Source organism: Solea senegalensis, linkage group LG1 (genome assembly GCF_019176455.1).
Source record: "Solea senegalensis isolate Sse05_10M linkage group LG1, IFAPA_SoseM_1, whole genome shotgun sequence".
In the NCBI taxonomy this organism is placed as follows: domain Eukaryota; kingdom Metazoa; phylum Chordata; class Actinopteri; order Pleuronectiformes; family Soleidae; genus Solea; species Solea senegalensis.
In genome coordinates this window covers 28,799,655-28,826,046 of record NC_058021.1, presented here as the reverse complement: position 1 = coordinate 28,826,046, position 26,392 = coordinate 28,799,655, and the positions used below count along the sequence as shown (strand labels likewise).

The 26,392-nt window shown below is 38.2% G+C and overlaps 2 protein-coding genes across 2 annotated transcripts in view; both read right to left on the bottom strand.

Annotated features, from left to right (window-relative positions):
* Positions 1-860: 860 nt before the first annotated feature.
* otulina (OTU deubiquitinase with linear linkage specificity a) lies at positions 861-3,539 on the bottom strand. Its single transcript, XM_044047867.1, has 3 exons — positions 3,288-3,539; positions 2,236-2,357; positions 861-1,703 (listed from the first exon to the last, which is right to left on the bottom strand). Exons 1-3 carry the CDS (start codon positions 3,402-3,404, stop codon positions 1,280-1,282), a joined length of 663 nt encoding a protein of 220 aa, XP_043903802.1. The 5' UTR covers positions 3,405-3,539; the 3' UTR covers positions 861-1,279.
* A 10,388-nt stretch (positions 3,540-13,927) lies between these two features.
* The window catches only part of pou6f2 (POU class 6 homeobox 2), a 77,321-nt gene continuing 64,856 nt past the window's right edge, over positions 13,928-26,392 (bottom strand). The window contains exons 9-10 of the mRNA XM_044032176.1: positions 22,728-22,896; positions 13,928-14,930 (exon numbers count right to left, since the gene is read on the bottom strand). Of these exons, the coding sequence (XP_043888111.1) occupies positions 14,423-14,930; positions 22,728-22,896 (677 nt within the window). The 3' untranslated portion in view covers positions 13,928-14,422. The remainder of the gene's footprint in view (positions 14,931-22,727; positions 22,897-26,392) is intronic.

Here is a 26,392-nt window from a genome sequence, read left to right as displayed (position 1 = left end):
ATATTTATCTTTTTTAGACAAAAAGGCAAATTATACAGAAGTAAGAAAAGAAAAAAACCCATGGTTTCCCACATTGCAAATGTTCTCTTCCATCTTACAAGGTTAAAAATTGGTTTAAAATCTTTTAATTTCTTCCTTGCAATAAATCATCATTTTGAATTTTGATTTGTCATTTACAGAATATTTTTTATTTATCTCAGCTGCTGGTTTATTGGAGGTTCCCCACAACAGTTGAAAGAAAATTGGGCACTTTTAACTCCTTGCGTGTCCCTCGAGCTCTAACCCGTTCAGAACCGCTTGCGGCCCTAGTATTAGTTTGTTTTTCTTATTTTATTATTATTAATGTCATGTGCTGACAGTTTACAATATATTATATAACTCTATACACACTGAAAACATTCTTTAAAAGTATGCATATATACATTTATAAAATATTATACAAATGTATTAGACCACCACCCGTTTATGCCCTAGTTCATCAAAATAATTTTAATAATTGTCACACGTGAGAAAATTCAGCAAATCCATTTTTATTTTTTTCCTGAAAAATACCAAAATGAAAAATCATATTTTACTATTTTACAAAATAGTATAGATATATACAATATAAATCATTTTGTACACAAGTACAGTGTGTAAAGGTCCAGTATGTAATATTTATGCGCTTTTCCATTATGCAGTTCTAGCACGGCTCGGCTCTGGTTTTTTTTGCATTTCCATTAGGGATAGTACCTGGTACCGTTGCTTTTTTTAGTACCAAGCTTCCGAGCAAGCTGAGCCGATCATAAAAATGGGACGTCAACAGACTGCCAGCAACTGATTGGTCAGACAGTGTTGTCACTGGAAGAGTCATGAGCATGACATCCGACACAAGAATCAAACTGAACAACGTCGAACTGTAGATCAGTTAGAAAGTCGAGCTGAGTAGGGCTAGAACTATATAATGGAAAAGTGCATTAGAAGCATATATTGGTAAAAATTGAATACACCACGTGTACATGTACATTTGTATAATGGCTTTAAATCAAAATAGTTTTTGTAGCCTTAGGATAAGCTTACTCCACATGTGACGAAGAAAGACATCCTTTCTTGTATGCTAAGGTGACCATAGTTCCATGACGTGCTTAGGAACGGAAGGAGTCCTTTTTTGAGACCATTGCGGTCAATTATTCTTACACACTGAACCCTTTAAAAAGTCAACACTGTTTTGATTCACTCTTCATGTGTCTGTTCAAGTATAATCCTTTCTTAGTGTGATTTTGGTCCCTGACATCAGTCATTATAACTTCTCAAGCTCCTGTATATGACTGACAAGCTCCTGTGGCAGTTCCAGCTCTGCTACTACATCCATGCAACGCTGCACGAGGAGGTGTAGACCTTCATCTGAGCAGAAATAGTGGTCAGTCGTCCCTGAACAGAGTTTTTGTGGCTGGCAACAATCATCCAGTTCCATATTTTCTCCTCTCTTACAGCAGTCCGTCTCTTCACAGCTCTCCCCACTACAGCCAGAATCTACCTGCTTTACTTCCAGATCCTCCATGATTTCTGAGACATCACTCACACTGGGAGGAGGATTCTCCATAGCCTTTCTGATGCCTTCTGTGATTTTATCTTCATGCTGTGAAACCTGCTGCAGGAGGTCAGTCACAGAGGCTGGGACAGGGTTTTCTGGATGCTGGATCTGGCACCAGCACCATATAGCACTGCAAAGAGACAAAGAGGCAACAGTGTTAGATACAATGGCACAGGGAAGGGACTGGGCCTGGAGTGACTCAACAGAGACTCGTGATGTTTCTGTGTAAATGGACAAAAACATGGCAAAATGGAACAACAACAAACAAATAACACTACGTATTTCTCTAAAAACCTGATCATAAAACACCTCCAGCAACACACCTAAATTTTACTCAGAGGATGGTTGTCATTTAAATATGAAAAATAGAATATAAATGACATGATATGCTGATGTTTTTCCCCTATTTTTGTACCACATACTCAGTCTTGTCTTTTTACCAGTGTTTTTTGAGAGTTGCAACACTACATTCTTCAGATTAATAAATATACACCAAGATTGCCTATTTATTTACCTAATTTGTAATTTGCCAAGCAAAAGTACCAAACATTGGCTACGTCTAGCTTCTCAAATAAAAAAATGTGCTGCTATTATTGTATTATTAAAATCTATTACGATTGAACTGAATACATTTCATGTGTTAGACCATATGATAAGATTACCTCACGATGCCTTTGAGACGGCCCACAGAAACAGTCTGAGCTGCTCCTTCCTTGTAACCCTGGTTGAAACCAAGTTGAAGTGCAAGCTCTTCACCAGCATCAGCTCCATCTACATAACCATCCTGTCCATTGCACAATAAGATACAATAAAGAAATAAAGGTATTAAATAGTAAGCATGCAGGTAACACAAATACATCTGAAACTTTCTAATATGAAGTAATATAAATAGCATATCTGTATTGTGAACAAAGTAATCTGCCTGTGAAGCTATTTTCTGACTTTGTCACCCCAGACTCACCACCATTTTGTGGCTAAACACAGAGCTGGTTTAGCTACAGTCCTGCTCCCTCTCCCTTTCTGTCTCTCTCTGCCTCACAGCAGCTTAACAACTTATTCAAAAACCACTAATGGACCATGATTATGACACAGGCAAAATATACTTAATGTCCAGGTTATTGCCATTTTGTGTGGTTTTATTGTCCAAAAATCAAGCAACAATCCATGTCCTCCTCTCTCGCTGTGGTGCATTCTGGTCCCTTACCAGTCATCCTTCTAACTTATGTAATGCCAAAACCAATCATGTAAAATAACAAAATCTCACACATGCTATAAAAACAACAACCAGCAATTCAATTAACAAACGTATGCATAAAGAAAGTACTGAATAGGTTTAAAAAATCAAGATGTTCACTTTTCATTTGAGAACAAACACAGTCCAGAGTCATAGGAATTCTTGTGCCGGGCTACCAGAGTCAGTAAACCAATAGGTAGAAATAAGAACTATGCTATTTACGAACAAACCAACCACTAAATACCAAAAACAAACTAACTATCTCCAACAGAAACCTTTCTTGCCACACTCAGATTTACAGTCTGAACACTGACCTCTGTCAAAGGTATTTCCTCACAGGATTATGAGAATGAAGAGACAGACAGATTAGGATTGAGTATTATAGAGTATTATTATCATTATTATTATTATTATTATTATTATTATTATTATTATTATTATTTTAGAGTAAACAGACATGTGGAGCTACATTAGCTTTACCCTCAGCCTCCTCTTCATGTTGGTGGTCCACTCTCTACGCTGCACTGTGAGCTCGTCCGCGTTCTCGTCAAACACGTCCTCACTACTGTGTGATTTAACCGATTTAAGCCACGACATCGTCACCTTCTAACAGAAATAAAACAAATATAAAACGTTTATAAAGATAAGAGAGTGCTGTTGTTACTCCTGAGGCAACTGGAGCGAGCATCAATACCAACTCACGTTCACGACCTGATGTACTGACGTCATCAAACAGCGCCATTTCCTTTTCTTTAATAAAAAAAAAAAAAAAAAAGGTGCATAACACCATCTACTGGTTCGGAGTGTGTACCGCTCAGACGCACAACACACTGGCAATACTATCTAACTCTGTCTGTATACATCTATTTTTGAATACATGTCTACAAATATTTCCTAATTTATTCATTTTAAATGTTTCTAATGTACATTTGAATTTCAGGTCACGTGATCCAGCCACGGCAATGCAGTGTAGAATTATGTCCAATTCCATGAGTAAACAAATAATACCTTTGCTATCCATGTATATTGCAAAGTGTAATATCTAAGTCAGCAAGTGCGCTCACATTTAACAACCACTATTTAGTTATTTAGTTATTTAGTAATGATATTTGTTATCCAGAAGGGGGCGCCAAAGTTTCATAGTAAAATTTACAAGGGTCTATTAAAGGTTCTGTCTGTCTGTCTGTCTATCTATTTCTCTTTTGCAGATATCTATCTATCTACCTATCTGAGAAAAAATAGTGTTATTTTCAATATGCTTATTGAAAATAATCATATTCAGACAAGAAATAAAAAATGCACAGAAAAATAATAACAGAATTCATGTCTCTTGTAGTTTTTCTTTTTTGAACATTCACACAAATATGAAGAGCCTGAACACCGTGGCTGCTCACATCAATGTCCAGTGATAAAGTTTTAAAAAGAGAAGGAAAAGAAAATGTCATCCATGATGACAAACACATTATCCACTCATCAATAAGGCATCTCACTCTCCTTTTCTCTCTGTAGAGTAAACAGTGGGAGGTGGTGGAGGTGGTGGTGGGTGTTCTTCTTGTTTTATTTTCAGATTTTCTCATTCCTCATGCCATGAAAGCACAAGAGAGAGGGAGAGAGAGAGCGGATGGCGAGCAAATGCATTTCACCTTGGTGGAATGCATTTGCAGAAGCTGGACAACAATGGCCTTGAGAATACTCAGAGAGAGGCCACGGTGGAGTTGTCTCTGTTCTGGAAATGGACTCTGCTTCGGAGGCCTCGTTCGTTGGCAGCCACACCTTCAGTCCCCTTCGCTCAAAGAGTCAAAAAACAAACAGCTGGGGCAATCACCTGACACATTTCCATCCAATTTCCACTGCAGAATGTGTTCATTTTCAGGCTAATGGCATGTCATTTTGCTGGAGCCTTTGGTCAAGAATTAATCCTGGAATCAAAACAGATTTTCCGGGGAGCAATCTTCCATCAAGTATTGATTTTTTTACACTCACGGAGCCTGTACTCCCTAATTTAACCTGACAGCCAGCAGCACAATGGACTGGGAGCACCTTGGCATCTCACAGAGGGAGCTCTCCTCCTCCTCCTCCTCCTCCTTCTCTCCAAGAAGTGAAAGACAGATTGGGAAGGAGGGGGAGAAAAAAAGGACTCCCAGATGGATAAAACAAAGAGCACTGCTTACAGAAAACACAGAGATAAAGCTTCCGTCTCTCTGTTTTACCTCTAATTATGTTTTCCAGTATAGTGTGACTTGGGCAGGTGAGGCTGAGAGGGAAAAGGAGAGTGTTCTGAGGCCATCAGCTATCATTATGGGCCTGTTGACATCTCCCTGTCTTTGAGTGATTCTCATCTGTGATTTCCCCTGGCCATTTTCCACACATGCACGGTGAGGGGTTTCATCATGGCCCCTATAAAAAAAAGCTCAAAGTGTCTGTACAGGTCCTCACTAATAAGAAAGCCAAGATGTGTCCAACCATGTCACTCCTCTGCCATCCATATCTGCTCTCTTGATGCCTTCAGATATGCAATCATTCTCTTTTTTCGCCGTTCCACCCCTTCTTTCTCTGCATCTCTCCGCATGTGCCATAAGTAGACCACACTGTTGTGTAGAGGTCAGCGCAATGAGAGGATGATGGAGGGCAGGGACGGCTATTTTCCTCTGACTCTTAAAGCTGTGATGACCCGTGCATGAGAGAGAGAGAGAGGCACTGTGTACAAACTACCTGATGACAAGAGAGGAAACCATTTCACTTTCCATCTCATAATCCGTCATTTCAGGCTGTGACAGAGTCACATATGTACCCTGACTATATCACAGCACGTCTCACTTGATTCACAACATTAGTCAACATTATCCTAAAGCAAGTCTTCGCCGATAGATGTCAATGTCGATTTAAATAAATAAATTATGTTCCCATTTTGAGGAAAACAGATGGTAAAATATGCCACATATGAGTGGACACCAATGTGAGTGACAGCTGGTGTCATATAATAGGAGCCTGGTTGAAAGTGACACCGTTCTGGAGTTGAGATTTTTATCTGTAATGTGATAAAACACCTCGTCAGCACTGACGTTGCCTTTGAGAACATGAACACTTACAACATGGCTGCATGCAACGGAACAAATCACATGTACAGCAGCTTAAGTCTATGATACTTAAAGAATGTGTTTGCTGCTTGTCTTTGCTGTTAGACACTTTTTATTGTCTGGAAAGTGAAGTTAAACCGCTGAGAGAAAATCATGCAATTTTACATCATGGCAACGCAGGAGGTGTTAATCCACTGCTGCCTCCATTTATCACTTCAAATATCCTTTGTTCGGTTTGTCTACTTAAATGACACAAATGACCAAACAGGGCAGCAGTAGAGGAGGAGTTCCTGTGTCCCTGTGAGCCTTAAAATGCTAATTTTCTCTATGGGACTTTGGTGAGCGAGTGAGCAGTTTACAAACTTCATTTTCCCATTTGGAAAACACTGTCTCATGGTGATTCTTAAGATCCCGTAGACACAAGCACTCTCACTTCCTCATCTTCTACCATTTTATCCTACACGTGAGGGTCACGGGGGTCACTGGTGCCATTTCCAGCTGATTATAGGGTGAAAGGCAGGGTACAAACTGGACAGGTTGCCAGTCCATCACAGGGACACATAAACACATGGTCAATATAGAGTGCTCAATTTGCCTAATTCCCAAAATCTGCATGTTTTTGGAGCCACGCACACACAGGGAGAACATACAGACTCCCTGCAGAAAGGCCCTTGTTCCGACCAGGTCACAAACCCCCGGGTCTTCTTGCTGCTTTTACTGCTAATGTCAAACCCCAAACATTATTGAAATCCACACTGTGTTTGTGTGAGGTTGGTTGAAAGCGGAACGAGAGCGTTTTACACTCTCACCCCTGTGGTCGTGCAAACAGAGACATCACAGGTCAACAGCCAGGCTGCTGTAAAGTTAAATGGGCTACAGGCTGATGAAAGCCAGACAGGTGTCTCTGTAAAGACCCGGGCTATTAACTCATCTACCTGCGAATACCTCACACTGTGTCATTGCTAATAACGCTGGAAAAAGAGAGAGGGAGGGGATGGGGGGGGGATGGGGGGGACGAAGACCACACAGTGAAAAGCAAAAGGGATCATATGCATGGCTGACCTCGATTGCATGTGAGGATTTGGTAATTGCACCTCAAGAGGCATCTGGGTGTGCAGAACGCTGTACCAACATCTCAACCTTGAGGAGGAAGTGAAAACAAGACGGCGGAGGAGCGAAGGGTGAGGGATACACAGACAGTTCATTTACCCAGAACATCAGCCCCACCGCGCACCGGCGCATTGTCTGAACGATAAGGAAAGTGAATGCTTCATGCCTGATTGAAAACAAAGGCAGCAATTTCAAACCATCTGCATCCAACACATGCACTCTCTCCCTCCACCTCTCCGTTTCTGTGTCCTCACTGATATTGAAACATAATCCATTTGGAGCGCAGACATGTCATAATATTTCCATGCGGCCTCACTCTCCTCAGTGCGGGACTATTTCAGGAGGCTGCAGGTCGAAAGCGGGACAATGTTTTATTTCTACAAGTCAGACAGTTTGGCGGGGGAGGCTAAAGGAGAGTTTACTGTGATTCTGTTTAGGGAGAAAAGACACACGGAGGGACACAAAGAGGAGGACTCGCTGCACAAAGACCCCAGCTGCTCCTGGAAGAACGATTCAGAGATCAAACCTGGTCTTTACTGTGTGATTGTCTCTACTAGAAAACACCATAAAGGATTGGATGTGAGCCCTCAAACGAGTGTACGCCGCTCTGATATATCTGCTCTGAACTCTGAAACAAACACGCAGTGCGTCTTTGAACAGAGCTTCTCGCTGCGATTCTGTCTTATCCGTTTGTGAGTCTGCTGTAAAGCAACAGAAAGGGTCTCACTTGTGTTTGGTGTCCAGCTATATGTACATTTTTATTTGATTAAATGGCCGTTTAAGCCTGTATTACATGTGAAATTACTGCAGAGAAGTTTTGCCAGTAACTGCATGTAAATAATGAGCGTGTAGTCCTTGTTTGAGGAAAGTGAAGCCAATGTGGAAGTGCTCATACCCCGTACTCATTACATACATTTAGGACCTTTTCCAGCATAAACACTGACCCTGTCAGGACCAGTAGTCCTCACGGAGACTAAAACCATGGCCTAAGATTTGAAATGTGGTTCGGTTAAGGTTAGGGTTGTGGATTAACTGGTTAAGTTTAAGGATAGGGTTGAAGTTAAAAAAACATACAAACCTATCTTTGTGAGGACATTTTGTTCCCAGGGTTACGGTTAGGGTTAGGGTTAAGGTAAGGTACTAGGGAATGCATTATGTGTGTGTGTGTGTGTGTGTGTGTGTGTGTGTGTGTGTGTGTGTGACCTGGTATTCCGTATGTTGTGGGGACCTAAGTCACATTATGGGGACAAAAATCAAGTCCCCACAATACATTTTAAGGCGAAGACATGTTTTGAAGTTAGGATGAGGTCAGGGTAGATTAAGGTTAGGATCAGGGTTAAGATTAGGATTAAGTTTGTTGTAATTCTGGTTAAGGTTATAGTAAGTCTCCAGGAAATGAATGTAAGTCAATGCAATGTCCTCTGAAGTCATGGAAACCAGTGTGTGTGTGTGTGTGTGTGTGTGTGTGTTTGTGTGTGTGTGAGAGAGAATAGAAAGCAAACTTTTATCAGAAACAGAAAACAAACAGTTTTAGAAAACAGATATGGGTCAGAGTCTGTTTCTGCACAATTACACTTTTAATGGCAGAAGACAGCAGATGGAAAAACAAAAGAACATGAAAAGACGCCACCTCAGCCATCATCGCTCAAAAAAATACATCCAGGGTTTTTAAATGAAGGGGGAAGAAGAGAAGGAGCTGAAAGGAAGACGAAAAAGCATCTCCAACATCAGTTCTCAGTCTAATGTTAATAATTTATGTTGTCTCTGCTTTTTATTATTATTATTTATTTATTTACTACTTTCTTTTCAACAGCCCGCTCCCGTTTCTTTTTTTTCAAAGGCACATCACGGAGCAGGGAAGCTGCGTCAAAACTTTTGAGTTTAGTTTCAAAAGGCTTTCTCCGCGCTTTATTTATATATTTCTCCGTCTTCTTTACACTTGTCTCGTTGTTATTTGGGCGAAGGCAAACACATGAAGCTTTGATGGGAAGCAAACCTGACACGTATTCTTCTCCACTGACCCCCGAGGAAATCTGAATAAACACCAACGCATTGTACGTACGCGTGGCTCTCCTTCTTCTTCTCTCGCATTACAACGCGTCAAATAACCTCGCTCCTCTGTCGACCAACCAGAGGTCATGGGGGTCAAATAAGTGTGTGTCACCCGCAACATGGAGGTTTGGGATTGAACTTGCACTCAGGTGTGACTTGTGTGGGAGATTTATTTTAGATTTTATTTGATGCTCTCAATTTAAAAAAAAGCTTGAAAAGATGAAAAGAGAAGTCAGTCGTGCTTTTTTTGTGCATCGCTCAGACTTTTGACCCACACGTCCGTCTTTACCTTAGATCACACATACACGCACGCACACGCACACACACACACACACTGACTTCAGAGGACATTGCATTAACTTACATGGAGACTTACTCTAACCATAATTACTACTAACCTAATCCTGACCCTAAGCCTAATCTGACCCTGACCTCATCCTAGATTCAAAACATGTCCTCACCTTAAAATGTAATCATTTACGTTAAGGGGACTTGATTTTTGTCTCCATAATGTGACTTTTTAAGCAGACTTAGGTCCCCACAACATAAGGAATACCAGACACACACACACACTTATGTGTTACTTTTTATAGTTTAGCGAGAACCAATATTATTATTGTCAATAAAAACGAAATAACGAAAAACTGAAATTGAAAAAACCTTGTCCTTCAATGAAATATAGAAATAAAAAAAAACCATGACAACTCACTGACTCACAAATGTGTTTAGTTTTCTTTCTGTCTTTGTAAATTAATTTCTTATATATTCCTTTTGGATTCATATAAAGTGCATTTATTTTTCTCGGCTAGCAAATACTCCATATTGCAAAAAAAGTGCCTAAAACCTAACCCTAAAACCAGGTCTTAACCCCGAAAAAGCCCTTAAAGTTGTGGGGCCCAGACAAATGTTCCCACTAGGTCAAATGTCCTCACAAAGATACCGTTTTTTTGGACCTCACAAAAAGTTGAAGCGGTAAAAACATCTTGCTCGCCCCCTGCTGGCTGCCTGCAGTACATTCTAATGAATACACGTTAAATAAAATGTTCTTTATGGATGGTTTTAAAGGAGTTTTTTATTTTTTAGCACTAATCACCTGTTTCAAGTTTATTTCAGGTATTTTGTTTAATAAGTTTCAAATCACTGCACACAGGAGTGGTTGATGCACTTCTGTGTGCAGTATGTATATGGGTTAACCTAATTTATTTTAATTTAATTTAATTTAATAATTTGGAATAATAAACCAGCTACTAATAGTTAATCGCAGATGATGTCATTCATTTATGTAATTATAGTTACAGTTTAACAATAATATAGTTATAGTTTAACCAGCAACATTTAATTACCTTATTTGACCATGAAGAAACTGATTACCAACGGTAAAATAAAATAAAGCAGTGGTTTCAAATGGACTAAATATTTAAATAAATGTTTAACATACTGTATAAACCTCAATTATTTTATTACAGTTATTGCTTTGGATTTTATCTTAGGGACATTTCTAGCTTAGTGTTGTGTGTAAAATATAGGTGAAAACATTGCCATTTGGCTGATATTGAAGATAAAATAATTATACTTGATTTTTTTATTGATTATGAGTTGATTTTATGTTCACTGCTAAAGAATGAGCCTTTAATATTCACATCGTGTTTTTATAGTCGCTCACAAATGACACATTTCACACTGTACCTGTAAAAAAACACATAAAACGACAACACAAGCCTCGTCAAACTTAATTGTTTATTACTAATTATGGTACAAATCAATGTGACAGACTTCACACACCCCCCCACCTTTTTTTTAACGTTTTTTATTTAAGAAATACACAAAGTGCTGCTTTAAATGACCAAACAGATATTGCTCTATATATTAAGTACAGTTTTCAGTCGATAAAAAAAGGAAAAAAAATAAAGAAGAGAAAACCAACCTCTGCAGACTCTTCAGCTTTGGTTTCAAGTTCTTCAGCGATCAAAACAACAAAAACGTCAAAGCAGTCAAATGTCCAGAAAAGTCCTCAAATAAATAAATAAATGAATAAAGAAGTGACAAAGAAAACCGTTTTAATCTGGGTTAAGAGCAACACTGTGGTAATCTCCTTCTCCTCTAACGTGGATCTACACATGTGGACGAGAGAAGAAAAACAACAACGATGACGACAACGGGGAAAGAAAAACATGTGGTCTCACAAAAACAGAACAATCATGTGTCCCATAATAATAATAATAACACTGATAATAATAATAATAATAGTAAATAAAACACAAGCCTGGCTCTGTGTCTCTCCTTGTTGGAGGTGGACGACATAGTGCAGGTGTTTTTTTGTCTTCCTCACCTGCTGTTTACTGAGGTAAATCCTGGACTGTACATTTATACTCATCAATTATTATTTTTAATCTCAGAATTTTTATTTTTTTTAAAAGATTGTCAATACCGTGAATCTACTTCTCTGTACAATGTGCATAACGATAGAGCTTTGGTCCAGCATTGAAAAGTTGAGCAAAGGCGTTAAAGTAACTTCTTTATGCGTCGTCTTCCATTTGCTTTTGCTTTTTCTTTCTTCTTTTTTGGTTTTGGTTACAGCTTAAATGTCATAAACTGATCCTCTGCTGCTTCCTCAGACATGACGTCACCCTCGTGCCAAGACGACCCTCTTCAAAATAAAACAAATAAAAGTAACATACGTTGGTGTAAATGTATTTTCTTACATGACAACAGTGCACACGGGCGTGACATGAACACACACATGATTCAGAATCAATGAAATAACATTTCAAGTTCACTTGTTCTGAAATGTGACATTTATTCCCTTTTTTCCCCCTTTCTCCCCTTTTCTTATGGGGGTTTTTGCAAAAGCCAAATATTTATAGTGACAGTTTGGGAGGTTTTTCTCTGAATTATTGACATTTGTAGCAGCCAATAATGTAATATTTCTATTGTTTACACTGTAATAAAAGCCAATAATGTCATATTTCTTTAGTTTTTAATGTGATAAAAGCAATAATGTAATATTTTATCCAGTTTGCAATGTAATTAAAGCCAATAATGTAATATTTCTTTAGTTTTCACTGTAATAAAAGCCAATAATGTAATTTCTTTTAGTATTTTTATGTAATAAAAATCAATAATGTAATATTTTTCATGTAATATTTCTATAGTTTTCACTGTAATAAAAGCAAATAATGTAGTATTTCTTTAGGTTTTACTGTAATAAAGGCCAATAATGTAACCTTTTTAATGGACTCAATAATCTAAGATTTTTTAATACTTAATCAAATAAAAATGTAATATTATATAAGATATTACAATATTGGCTGTGTGTGTTAATATTTTAGCTACAGAAGCATTAGTAGCAATAAAAGTACATTATTGTATATTATTATAATATTATTGTCTTCAGTTATTAGTGATTCCCTTTGAACACTACCAACAATATAATAATTTATAACATTATTGGACATTACATTATTATTTTAATCACATTGCTGCATGAAATTACCCAAATCCTGAATGATTGTGAGTGCAAGTCATTAAATCATTGGCCGCTGCAACATTTTTAAACCACATGGAAATAAATTAATCTAAACCCAAACCACATTTAAAAAAAAAGAATCACAAATACATGAGATCTTTTACGAGAAATCTGGTGAAGTAAACACTTTACTGTGGCAGAAATCAGTTCATATGTGAGAAAACACAGCTTCATTAAAGACACTGATTGTAGAGTTTCACTTAACTTAACTGTAAGCAACAAGGAATAGAAAGAAAAATAGAAAGGTTTAAAAATAGAAAGGTTATAAAAGCAGCTGAACTGGAGTGAGCTCAGTCGTTTGGCTTCAACCACACGTTTTACTTCCTTTCAGGGCACAATTAAAGGGTGTTTCTGTGTAAATACATGTGTTATTTTCAGTGATATTAGCAAAATGTCATTTATCTTAAGGGCTAAAACATTTATTTTAGTCAAGGCTGCACATTTGATTAAAAGAAACCCCTTTTTCCTTAAAACAAAAGCAAAACATTGACATAACAGTTTTTTTTGTGTTGAACTTGATTTGAATATTAAAACTATTACAAAAAAAGGGAAGAGAAAGTGGTGAGAAGGAATAAATAAAAAGGTAAAAATCTTCCTCAGTCCTTGAGCTTGAATGTTTACATGTGTTCTTTGGCTATCAGGCTTTGGCAACAGAATACAGACACAGGAGCTCCAAAAACAAAACAAAAACTGACACTGAAACTTTCCCCTCATCATCACAAGACAATTCTCCGTTTCTCTCTCCCTCCGATCGCACCACAGCGTCAATAAATAACCTGTAAAAGTTGTACAAAGTTACACCGTGACTGAAAATATTTGCAGATGAAACACAAATCGGAGGCAAACAACATTATAATGCCATCAGTTAACAACAAAGGTAATTACTATTATCATGATTATTATTATCATTTTTATCCCCCCCCCCAAAAAAAAGTGTGGTGACAGCAGTTTTCTCTTTTCTTTTTTTTTGTTGTTGTTTTAGATATTTACATACAAACAATGAAGAAAAAAGTAAGCGAGACAAAGATAAAATGTTTTACTCGACCTCACACATATAGCTTAGATTTGCCAGTACAAATGTAAAAATTTAGAGCACATTTACATTACAAAATTATTCTTAGTACTCAGATGCAACAGACTTTGGTAAATAGTGTTTTGATTTGGTATGATCTCTTTACTAAATCCCTCCGCGTAGGAACCAAAAATTTGGGCGAAGTCTGGTCCGTGTGAGACCAGAATCTAAAACTCTTTGAAACAGCACATCATTTTTTTTTTTTTTTATTATTATTATTATTATTGTTGTTATTTTTTTTATACATAATTCTCACATATTAATCTCTTTTTTCCTGTTTTTGGTTTTTGCCTTGCAAGGTCATTTACACCAGTGTTTCCCAAACTTTCTTTTTCACGGGGGACCCACTTTTTTTAAAGACGGCAAACAACTTTGACCCAAAATCTCAAATAAGTGCATAATTACAGCCTGAATATCACTGTGAGTTGGTAACAGAATCATTTCCAAGGAATGTTTTTTTTTTAAAAAAACGTATACACATTAATCTAAACTAAAAAAGGTTGGGGGCAAATTTGTTGTCGTTGAGGGCCGCAAAAACATCTCCCGTGACGCGCCTGTGGGTCCCGACCCAGTGTTTGGGAATCACTGATTTACACAACTGTGGTAATCACACTGACAACACAAAAGTTTTTCATTTGCACACTCGTGACTGTCCGTCATCATGTCCGTTTCGCCTTTCGCGTCAAGATAAGTTCGTCCACTTTCCGTCGTTTCTCGCGGCCGCCACTTCTCCACTCTTTGTTTTGTTGTCGTTGCAAATGTCGTCCAGAGAGCTCGATCATTTCGGGAGCTCCTCTAGAGAATCGGTGAGAGGGTCCAGTGGTGTGGCCACGCCGAGCTCGGGCTGTTTCAAGCGCTTTATCGTGTTTTTCAACGCTTGCCTCTTGTTGCAGAACCAGACGCGCACCACCTCGCGGTCGTAGTTCAGTTTCTCGGCTATTTCCGTCATTTCCTGTCCGGACGGGTGCGTGTTCTTCTCAAAGTGGCTGTTGAGGATCTCCAGCGCCTGCGGGGTGAAAGAGGTCCTCCGCTTGCGCTTTTTTGAAGGCTCGCTGCCGATAAACTCAGTCAGGTTCTGCATGCCGGATCGGTGGCGGGCCTCAGCCTCGGCCATCCAGCGCTCCAGAACGGGCTTAATCTTCTGGGCGCTTTTAGGGGTGATGTCCAACTTCTCAAACCTGGCAGGATATAAAAGGCCAGGGTTCAGTTTTCCTGTCAGACTGTTACCTATAGTGTTCTCTTGGGCTTCCTGTGGTAGGAAAAAGTGGCTTCTCAGGATGGTGTGTCTGGGGAGAATTGAGAAAAAAGAATCTTACTTAGGCGCCCTGCCAGAACAGAGGGATAAGCTGCCTGCGTTTTCTTTTTTTTTTTTACTCTCCTCAACCAGAATGCCACTGGGACTGAGACTAGCATCCAAGTTCTCCGCTGAGTTTGGACCTGGAAACACCTCAGCTGCAGCAGCTGGAGGCGACGCTTGCCAGTGTGTGTGTTAATTTTATGGAGGAGGTTGTGGTTCTCTGTCCCAAATTGGCAATAGTGGAGGAAGGAGATGTTGCCAATAACTAAAATCAGCTCCATCTAAACCAGTAACAACACTGTTTTTTAACTGTCATTCAAAGTGAAATCAACAGAAAAACAAAAACAGGAATTTCTTGCCCTCAGGTCATATATTAAAAATATTTCACTAATGCATGCAGTTACATATGGCACCATCATTTATTTACAAAACAAATACCTTGAATTATTAACCAAAATGTACATTTAATACATTTTTTAACACATCTTCACACCAAAACCCCACAAAGTTCCTGCAACTCTATGTTTTTGCACGAAACATAATTTTTCTGGTACTTTTGGGAGTCACAGTAAGAATAAAAACATAAAGCTTTTGTGTTTCTTCTTGTTGGCGGCTCAGTGACTCTGCCTGTGAAAAAACCCCCACTTGTTTTCTACAAAAATCCTCAAAACTTAGCATGTAGAACCAAAAAGAAGTTGATTAACTAACCTTTTAAACAACTAACATGTTGACTTTTGTCTGAACTGATTACATGTATGTTTTTATTCACTGGTTGTGTGTTCAAGATTTACTTATATGTTTCTTTTTTAATGATCTGACATCATGACAACCACAGCGTACAGAGTGCAAGTGAACTACAAAGTGAATTATTAAGTTGCTCAGCATGATTCTTTACAGCAGCATCTTAATTAATCCTTGAAAAGTGTATGCTCGCGATTACATTTAAAGGGAGTTTAAAGTGTGAAGAGTTGTGAAGAAATTATTTCTTCTGACTTTGTCGTCCCACAGGAGAAAGTGTTATGAACCATTTTACCAAAATTATGGATTAAAACTGTTGTTAATTGATATAAATTAGGTTTTAAATCTCAAATATGTGAGACATGAGACAAGTTAAAATGACTTAGTTTTGCCTTATAAATAAGTTTCTATTGTGAACTTTATATCATTCCCTATCAAAAAACACACTTTTATTTTGAAGTTCTGTTAAAAAAGTGTCACAAATATTGTGAAGACGACATCATGATGGAAAATCTCGAGTAAAATTATCTTTGGGGACCAAAAAAAAACTCTGCGACCCATCTGTGGGCCCCACCCCAGTCTTTGGGAACCACCGTTCTAACATTATATATTATTGTGTGAAGAGGAGATTTGCTTTACTCATGTTTTGTGTGTTTAGTCATAATCAGGGAGATTTTAAGGACATTTATAGCAGATTGTTAAGATAAGAGGTTTTTCCAGGCCTGATTAAATCACTAAGTTAAGTGACTTTGAAGAATATGTGTGAGTGTGTGAGTTAATCTCAGTTAATAGGAATTAAAGAACTGGAGGCAGATCCCCGAAGACGTCACGGTTTTTAGTTTAATTAATTTGTATTTTTGTAATTTGTTTTGTTTTTGTCTCAATGGGACTTCATTTTTCCTGATTTAATTAAGGATAAAATCATAATAATTGCATAATCTACTGAATTAAATCTTATACTGATGTTTGTGTGAAATATACTGTGCACGTTTAAACGCTAAAACATCTGTCAGCGACAAAAAGTTGGAATCAAATTGTGTGAAGAGGAGATTTGCTTTAGGAGATTTCGGGGGAAAATTTATGACAGCAGATTGTTAAGATAAGAGGTTTCTTCCAGGCCTGATTAAATCACTAAGTTAAGTGACTTTGCAGAAGATGAGACAAACAGCGAGTGTGACGTGTTTTGCTGATGCTTTTAGTGAAATAAAAGGGACAGCTGTGATGGAGAGACAGCAGAGAGGCGGAGAAAGCTTTGCTCTCTGTGGAACAAACAATGCACGCGAGACGTTTTCCTTTAATGGCTGCTGAAGACAACAACCGCGGTGAGGACGAGATGTCCACGCATGCATGAACTTCCTACACCTGGTCGGTGCATCCCTGCTTGTCGACAGGCGCTATTATTTATAAACCCCCATCTTCCAACTAAACAGCGCGGAGAGGGGAGCCTCATACTGCGGGGAATACATTAGTAAATATGAAGAGTCACCAGAGACAGGACATTTCATGGATCAACAGGAACCACAGATACTAAAATGAGTTGAGAGCTGCTCGGCTGGGCTGCGTGAGTGAGTGTGTGTGTGTGTGTGTGTGTGTCTCCTCTACAGTACAGTGCATCAGCAGAAGAAGAGAAATGGCCCTGAATGCATCTCCAGTCTTTCTGTCTCTTCTTAAAAGGACCTGAGGAGATGTGATGCACGTTTAGCCCTGAGTTACAGTTCGCCTAAGGGTTTTAGAGCCTTGAAGCAGAGCTTTGAACAGCCCAGAGAGAAAGAGGAGAGACGTCAGAGGACATAAAGCCCTCAGTATATTTCTATAGATGAATTATCAGATTTACAGAACTGTTCCTGGAGTGTTATAATCCTATGTGAACATGCGTACTATCGAACTTTCCGAGACCTTATTTTCCACAGAAACGTGTAATTAGACGGCCGCCCTTAATCTCCGGGTTGGAATTTAGGGTCAGTACTTGTGTAGATGAACAGGTACGGTGTGTACACTTTCAATAACAGGCTTCAGTAGAGGAGGAATTTTTTTTTGATCATCGGCAAAGCAGACGAGAATGTTGAACGTTTGTCCTCCTACGGGGGAACAAGGAGACGAGCTGCGGCTGAAGGCCTTAAATTTGAAGAAGCCACTGAAGTGTCTAAGTGACTCATTTTATTGAAAATAAACCTACAGAAGATCCTCCAGCATCTGGTACCAGAGAAGCAAACTCTGGTCCGCCTAAAAACATAGATCTACAGGAAGCGGACTACAACGCAGGGCATTGTGGGTACAACACAACCAAAACATACGCGCGTGTAGAACAACAGGCGGGCAAAATGGCTGAGCCAATTGTTGTGGCGTATAAGTGTCGTATGTTCACATAAAACAAAAAAACAAACAAAACAAGGCTGATAGGATTTGATGCAGCTCCATGTTTTGCTCTTATGTGGAGGAAACAAAAGTTGCCCAGCATTAACCAACAGATGAGCAAGTTTTCTTGTTCAATGTTTGTCTCGTCTCCTCCTTCTGTAATTCTCGATGCAGCGCCGCCTCAGGCGAGGAGGGGAATACGTTAATCCCAGCGAATTATGATTGAGCGTTGTTAGCGTCTGAGTTTGTATCCCAAGTAACAGTTTTATACTACTGAGTATTTAAAAGTTGGTTCTATTGCCTATTTTGAATAATTCCTCAGTCTTTTTCGTTCATTCACTCGTTCGTCCACACCGAGCGACAGCGTAAAATCTATCTAACAAATATCCTTGCATGTTATATATCTGTGATATTACACGGATGTGGAATGGTTCGACAATTCTGGGTGTTTCCACAACAAACATAGGATGTTGGACCTCGAGTTACTTCCACGTCCAAAAAATGGTATATACATTTTTCCTGGTAATATTTTTGGAATATCTTCATTTATATTTTACATCCTACATATGTGTATATTCTGGTGTGTTTTCAAGTATGACCACTTTAATAAATAATCCCAGCTGTGGAGACACTGGTACACATTTTAATCTCTTAGATAGGAACTTCTTGGTTCTTTTGGAATATTTTAAGTCTTGTGTTTGTACTTTAGTGTATTATAGAGTCTAGATACTGTGCGTACATGTTCATAATTTGGCATATATTGCAATATTTATATGAATTAATTATTGGATGAGGGCAACGCTGAAAAATCTATTATCTTAATATGTTTTATGGTGATTTTATTAACTGGGAAACTGAAGAAAAAAAAGAGTCTTTTATAAATTCTGCACCTGAAGCATGGAATGAGCTGCAGATGGACTTGAAGATTAGTGAGTTAATCTCAGTTAATAGGAATTAAAGAACTGGAGGCAGATCCCAGAAGATGTCACGGTTTTTAGTTTAATTAATTTGTAAATATCTTTTATTTGTTTCGTGTTTGTCTTGGGCAAAAGAGTCTCAATGGGACTTTATTTTTTTCCTGATTTAATTAAGGATAAATAAAAATAATTACAACTAAAACCATGGTAAGTAGTACTTGGATTAATGGAAATGTTTTTTTTATTAACTACTAAATGAAATATGTCTTATACTGATGTTTGTACTAAACATCTGTCAAGGACAAAAAGTTGGAATCCAAACAAATTGTTGTGTTGAACATAATTTCTGCTTATTATTTAACTGAATTTAATCACATTTCTCAATATGAATATTGGAACTGTAACCTGCTCTTGTGACATAAGTAAATTGGAGTTAATAGGAGATTAAAAATGTGAGAGTTTGAAAGTTTGTCTGTTTTTTTAAACAAACTTACCCATAAGAAAATACACACTTCTTATCAGATGTCTGTGTATTACTGTTTATTTATGTTTATTTATGCTGAGTCGAAAGTGTCGTCTTGAAGATTAAACTAATGAGCACAGCTATTTCATAATTCTGCTCTGAATTCTAAACAGTGCGACGCATTAAGGGCTGGAGTTATTTATGTTTTCTATCTCTCATCGTTTAATTAAAATGATAGCTAAGATTTGCTCACTGTAATAAAATAACTGAAGTATTTCTTGAACACAAACTAGAGAAAGAAAACAAGACAGACTGAAAGGACAGACGGTCACATCATTGGTTTGATGATGGCCCGCGTGTAATGTCCGTGCCTGTTTAGATAAACTAATAAAGTGCCTGGAAACAGAGTGAGCAGTGAAAGGAGACGAGATGGAAGCATCTGTCCGTGTCTGTTCTGTGTCTGGACTCACAGCCGCGGCCTCTGAGCTAATCTGACGTCTCGTGTCTCTTCGTCAAAACGTCACGTCTGCGTTGATGTTAACTAAACTCAACTAAAGCAACGTGAAGTTCGCCCGTCGTGTCCAATGTTTGACAAACAGAAAAAAAATTGTCTTAACTGCATGAAAAGCAGCCCCGCAGAGTGTTTATTTTTTGAAGCTAATGGCCTTTAATGTATATTATAAATATTTGAATTATGCCTGGGTGTAAATATTTCATGTGTGATTTTTTTTTCTTTACTTTGAATATTAGTCAGGGCTTGTACGGCAGGGCCTCGTAAAAAAACCCCGTGGTCTCTCCTGTGCCGTTTCACATTTTATCGGCCCTTTGATGTTGACGTGATGAAATTTTTAAAAGTGCGTGGCAGCGCGGTGTCACTTAAAACAGCAGAGCACGGGCACATTAAAATTAGAGCAGGAATTTTCCTGAAAAAGTGTGAATACTTGATGCAAAACAGGCCACAGCTGAGTTCACGTCCAGGTAAGACAGAATGTGCTGTTTAAATTTGGAAAGAAAAGGAACAATAGCTTGGATAAAATGACCTAAATAGGTGAATTTAACACATGTTTCTTAAAAAAGGGCTTGACAAGATGAGAGAAAGGGTGATCATGTTTAATTGAGAGGTTTTTATGGCCATGAACCAGAGATTTAAACGGCACAGAGAGGGATAAAAATGGAGAAAATCTATATTTATATACTTCCAAAAAAGTGCTTTGGTTCCATATGAAGACATTTCACAATAAGGTGTAAATAAATAAATGTTCTCAATACGATCAGATACAATAAACCTGTTCAACTGTTGGATTATGTTGCATAAAATATTTACTGTATATTATATAATTATTTTTATATTATATTGTATATTATATAATTATTGTATATTATTTTTGTATTATTGTTTCATTGAAGTATTTGCATTAAAAACGATGAAGATTATATTTGGATTAGTCCAAAAAAGATTCTTATACAGGAAATGCATAAGATACATTGGACTATTTGTCTTTGATTTGTGCTCATTATTGACTAAATGCAACCAAAGCTCAAGTTTTTTCTTTTTATTTTGAGAGGAAAAAACTACAGTAATATGTTTGAAAATGTAGTAAAAAAACAAATTCCTTACAATGTTGAATGACTTCCTGCTTTGAGTATAAATGATTGCACTTGTCGTGCTCTTAAATAAAATAATGTTCAGACGTGATGTAGCCCAATTATTCTGCCCTGAAAAGGGAAATTTGGCTCATTTGGTGTCTTGATGCGCAACGTTAGTGAAGTGGAACAGCAGGAGCGATGAAACACTGATTGTCTCATGAATATATGATGCACCATTTACGGCTAAACTGTCCTTGTGGCAGCAGTAAAACATGGCAATCTTATTAACAGATCATCACCGTCAACGCTGCCTTCATGTTCCTGCACGGCGAAAAGAGGCAACGGGCCTTAGTAATTATTAAATGCTTTAAGTGCTTCGTGTAATACGCGTGTATGTATTTTGCATAAGTAACACAGCGCTGTCATGTCAGCGGGAGAGAAGGGAGGGAGCGGGAGGAGGACGAGTACAGACATAAGAGCTTTCGTTTGTCGAGGTGGTGATAGTCCATTATGTATCTTAATATCTTAAATTATATCTGTTAAAACACAGGATGAAAATAGATGTCAGTTACGAGCACCAGGCGAGTCACTGAGGCCGCACCGCTGTCATTTGACACAATTTAGTGTCACAATCTTTTTTTTTTTTACAAAATTACACTCTCTTCTCTTGCTCTCTTATTTTTATTAAAGGTGATATATGGAAAAAATGTGTTATATTTATATGCTATAAATATGCTATATATGCTATATTGTTTTGTTTGAAAAGCCCCAGTACCTCTCTCAAAAACATCTCCATCAGAGGAGAAGTGTGAGTTAGCTGGTTTGGATATTTTTTCTGGATGGTGAAGAAACATGGGGAACTTTGGCCCAAGTCAGCTCATGGCGCAGTTCTAGCACTACTCGGCTCAACTCTACTCAGTTTGTGATGACATTCACTGACCAATCAGTGGCTGGCAGTCCTGTAGACGTCACATTTTAGTGTCAGCTCAGCTCGCTTGGAACCTCACCAGAGAAGGTACTAAAAAAAGCACCAGGTACTATCACTAATGGAAAAGCAAAAAAAACAAGTAGAGTCGAGCCAAGTCGTGCTCGAACTGTAAAGTGGAAAAGCGCCATAACACTCCCTACTTGTCATATACTCTGTCACTGAATATTCAATGTATATAATGTAGTTAAGGTCTGTCACTATTGCCTTGTTGCCTCCTCTCATCATGTGATGATTCCCCACTGCTGCTCTAAAGTAGACAATACTTTTACTTTACATTTCAGCCTATTGCTTACATGCTAACATTTACTAAATAGGTTTGTTACAGACCAAAACTAAGGTCAAAGTTCTCAGTTCTTATTTCATATTTTATTTTATGGATGAATAATCCCCTGCCACCTTTTAGGAAACCAAAGCCTGTTTTAGTTTGAAATGAGTTTTCTGTGGGAACACACAAGCCAGGCGTATTAAGTGCATCTCTTTATGTATGTTTGAAAATCTTTCAGCCAAACTCCTGCAGTAACACTTAAGTTTATGTATTTTACATATATCACCTTTAAAACATGTGATTCCTCACACAGTGTTATCACAGCCTGTGCTTAGTGAAACACTGGGTTTTTCGATCACATCAGATTTTATAATTCTGGCCAGTATGGGACCAATACTGATGCCGAATATGGTATCGGCTCATCCGTATTTAGTAAAAACGAGGGATTTATTGTGTCATGTTCTCATCCTTACCTGCAGATGGCAGACTGACTGTACGCCGGCCCCTCGGCGGCGCTGAGAGCCTGGCCCACCTGAGTCTGTGTCAGGCCCAGAGACAGCCGGCGGATCTTGAATGCTTTGGCGAATTCACGGATCTCCTCCAGGTTGACCCCGTCCACCTCGCTGGGGGCGGTCTGCGGGTCTGCAACACAACGCGCACGATGTCTCATTTCATTAAACTTGTGCTCCTCATTTTCCAGAGTGAATGGAACAAACATTCAGACACATGCGATCAACATCGCCTCTAAGCAAGTCTACAAAAAAATAGTTCTGCTCTGGGTCAGAACGTATCTCTGCCCTCACGATGTAAACTATGTGTATCTGAGAGACGCTGTGTAGAATGACTTTATCTGGGGTTTGAATACAGGTATTTCATGGCTCTGCTTTTCCAGTATGAATCTTTAATTCCACACACAAAAGCATATGGACAAAACCACATGACATGCATTTATTAAAATTCAATAGACGAATAGATCTGGAGCAGACAGACAGACGGACTGCAGTCTTATGGTTTTCTGTGTATACCTTCATATTCTGAAGGAATAAGAAATGTATAAAGGCATTATTTCATCCCTCTGACCCTGACTGAAGACAGTTCAGGCCTTTAAACCAGCACAAAAACAAGACCCTGCTCCAGACGTCTCACACAAAGAGAGAGCAGTTTGTGAATCGCCACGTTTGAGCAGATGTGGAAAAACTTCAGCCGAGCATTTTGAAGAATTTCCCAACTAATAAAAAGTGATTTCACATTGTACATCAATGTCAGGTGCCCCGGCATCCTGCTTACTAAAGCAAAGTTTGTGCCTCTGAATTATTCATCTTGGTCATTATCAATGAATTATTAAAGGAATCCTCCAAGCGTATTTAAGCAAAAATCTATGGAGCTGCCATCTCGTTGTGCCTCATAAATGACGTGTAGCGTACACGGCGTGCTCTAGACGTGTGAACACTTGGAAGACGAGGGACTTTAGAGGCTCCGAGCCGCCTCAGATGGAAGAGCTGAGCACTCACAGCTTCGGGTCCCATCATCTCCACATTGATGAGCATCTCTTCATCATTCCCAGTGGAGGCTATTTACTTAGAGGTTACTCAGAAAGACTAATGGTTGTCTGGAGCAGCAGATCTGAACTGGTGCAGCCACTGGATTTGTGTTTTTCTTGAGACATCAAGTCACAAACCAAATACGATTTAAGATTTAAACCTCGTCTGATTTACTTTGCTGTAATGCGACTGGTGACGTAAAGCTTCTGCTTTCAAAACGCCCCACAAACAGTGCAATTGCACATTGAAGGCTTAAAAAGCTGCAACAATGGAGATAATCGTTGCTGCTTGTCTTCACACACAGCAACTGATCATTAATAAGATTAATAATTACAGCAGAGCGATAACATGTTAAACACCCACCGTTTTTGCTTAAAAGGGAAATGAGGAATAATAAATTACAGGCTGCAAACAGGCACACAATGCCATCTTTATCGCCCGTTTGTTTTATGTCTTTGTTTTCATAATGCATCTGAACATGATGCATGAATGTGTAGCTGCAGTAGGAACATGATGTGTCCTTTAACATCATTTAACATCATTAAATCAGCTTTTACTTTTTTACCTGTCGTGGCTAGAGAATAATATTATTAGGTAACACTTTATAGCACAGTAACAACAGGGTTCTACAAAGGGTCTTATTTCCAGCTTGGTGATAACACTGGTCATAAAACCATGTTAAGGCCAGGGTACTATCAAGGAAGTAGCTTAATAATGATAATAAAAGCATAGGTTATAATCAGAGTAATGACTTAATATTAGTGACTACAATTGTTATTGTTGAATATTCGGTTGTTATGCCCCACACACATTACCAAGCTATCTCTAGTTAATTACATTACATTAATAATAAAAAAAGAGTTAATTACAACAGAAAGTCAACCATACAGCGCAAATACACTATAACCATAAATTATATGCCGTTAAGGGTTTTTAAACTGTTCTGTTTCACTCTCACTGCTCTCGTACTGTTGTTTCAGACAAAAAAAACGCTCTAAAAAACCCAGTGTACACTGCGTGCTCAGCACCAAACAGCAGACACTCAGTCTGCTGACAGTCGGTCAGAGACTGGCTGCTGAGCACAGTGAAGCATTTAGCAGCGAAACAGTCAGCTATTCCCCTCAGGGGCTGGTGGAGCCCAAACACGGAGCAAGAAGGGGGCAAATACTGGGCTTAATTTCAGTTAAAAGTTGTTATTATTATTATTATTGTTAATGTTAATGTAAAAGGTAAAAGGCATAGACATTTTCATCTGAGAGAGAAAAATTGTAAATATTTTGTGGTTATACAGGAATGAGATCAAATTGCAGTCCAAGCCTGATTCTGCTCGGTGATAACCAATATAGACATATTAAAGTATATGGCAGAGGTCTCAAACTTGTGGCCCGTGGACTACACGCGACACGACCCTTAAAGAATTAATTTCCCACTGGAAAGATGAATGTTTATTAAAACTGGGTCATTGATGTAGTAGAAATGTGAAATAATATTTGAAGCGAGTGCCTTCTTGGCCAAGAAAGGCATAAAAATTTATTTTTGGCTCATGTCGATGAACGACAACAACTCCCAGACTGCACTGTGCTCACTGCCCATCGAGGCACAGTCATAGGCCACACATGTAAACGTATGTATATATAAATAGACAAATGCTTTTAGTTTGGAATTCTGTTAAATACCATCAGGAAAGAAAATGTCATTGCCATATCATGATATAATTTTAAGCTCATATTGCCCACCGCCAACTGAACAGATACCTTTTTCCCCACAATTTTTTTTTCACTTGACTGGTCAGTGGCCCAAGGTCATTTGAGTTTGAGAGCCGTGGTATAATGCAAATGAGAGACTAAAATGCATGCTTGGTTAATTTTCTGAAAAAATATTTTGATGAAAAAATATGTACATAAATATAACTAAATATTAAACATACTGCTGGGATTTGTTTTTGTTATGGATGTGTGCCAAAATCAATAAGTTAATAAAACCTCACCCACTCTGTTTCAGATTAATTGTTTTTGATTAATCTGTATTCCCAGTATGAGAGAGCGAGAAAGAGTTTATGCTGACGATCTGAGAAATGCAGAAAGGACTCCATGCAAAAACAATCTGAAGTTGGGTTGAAAAGAAGCTGATTATGTTAAGCATGTTCATAAATTCCATGTGAAACAATAAAAGCTTCACTTGCAGTTCAGATACATTCACGGTTTCACATTCTGATCATTTAGAGCAGAGGCAGATTTAGTGATTCTAGGCTGCAGGCGAAGTAGTGCAAAGAAAAAAAAGTCTATAATATTGATTTGTTCAAAAACGTTGCTGTTGCCGTGTTAAATTGTATATTTTACCCATTTTACATTTCAATAAGCACATTATAATTTGTATTATGCAGTTGATAACAAAATAAAGCAACGTTTAATCCTGTATGTTTTTGTATTTTTCTCTTTTTTTCCTTCTTCTTAAAAAGGATATAAAAAAGCAGTGCGAGAAACTGGATTGATAAACAATGCTGGTAAGAGCAGCACTGTTAAGATCTTAATAATACTCTTCCTGTCTCTTTGCTTTCCATAAAAGTGGCAGACACTCTCAGCGCTTTTTAATCTGTT

Coding starts and splice junctions, on each gene's coding strand:
- otulina (XM_044047867.1), bottom strand. CDS start 3,404: ATGTCGTGGCTTAAATCGGTTAAATCACACAGTAGTGAGGACGTGTTT. Junction 2,358..3,287: donor ACATGAAGAGGAGGCTGAGG/GTAAAGCTAATG, acceptor TGCAATGGACAG/GATGGTTATGTAGATGGAGC. Junction 1,704..2,235: donor CGTCTCAAAGGCATCGTGAG/GTAATCTTATCA, acceptor GTCTCTTTGCAG/TGCTATATGGTGCTGGTGCC.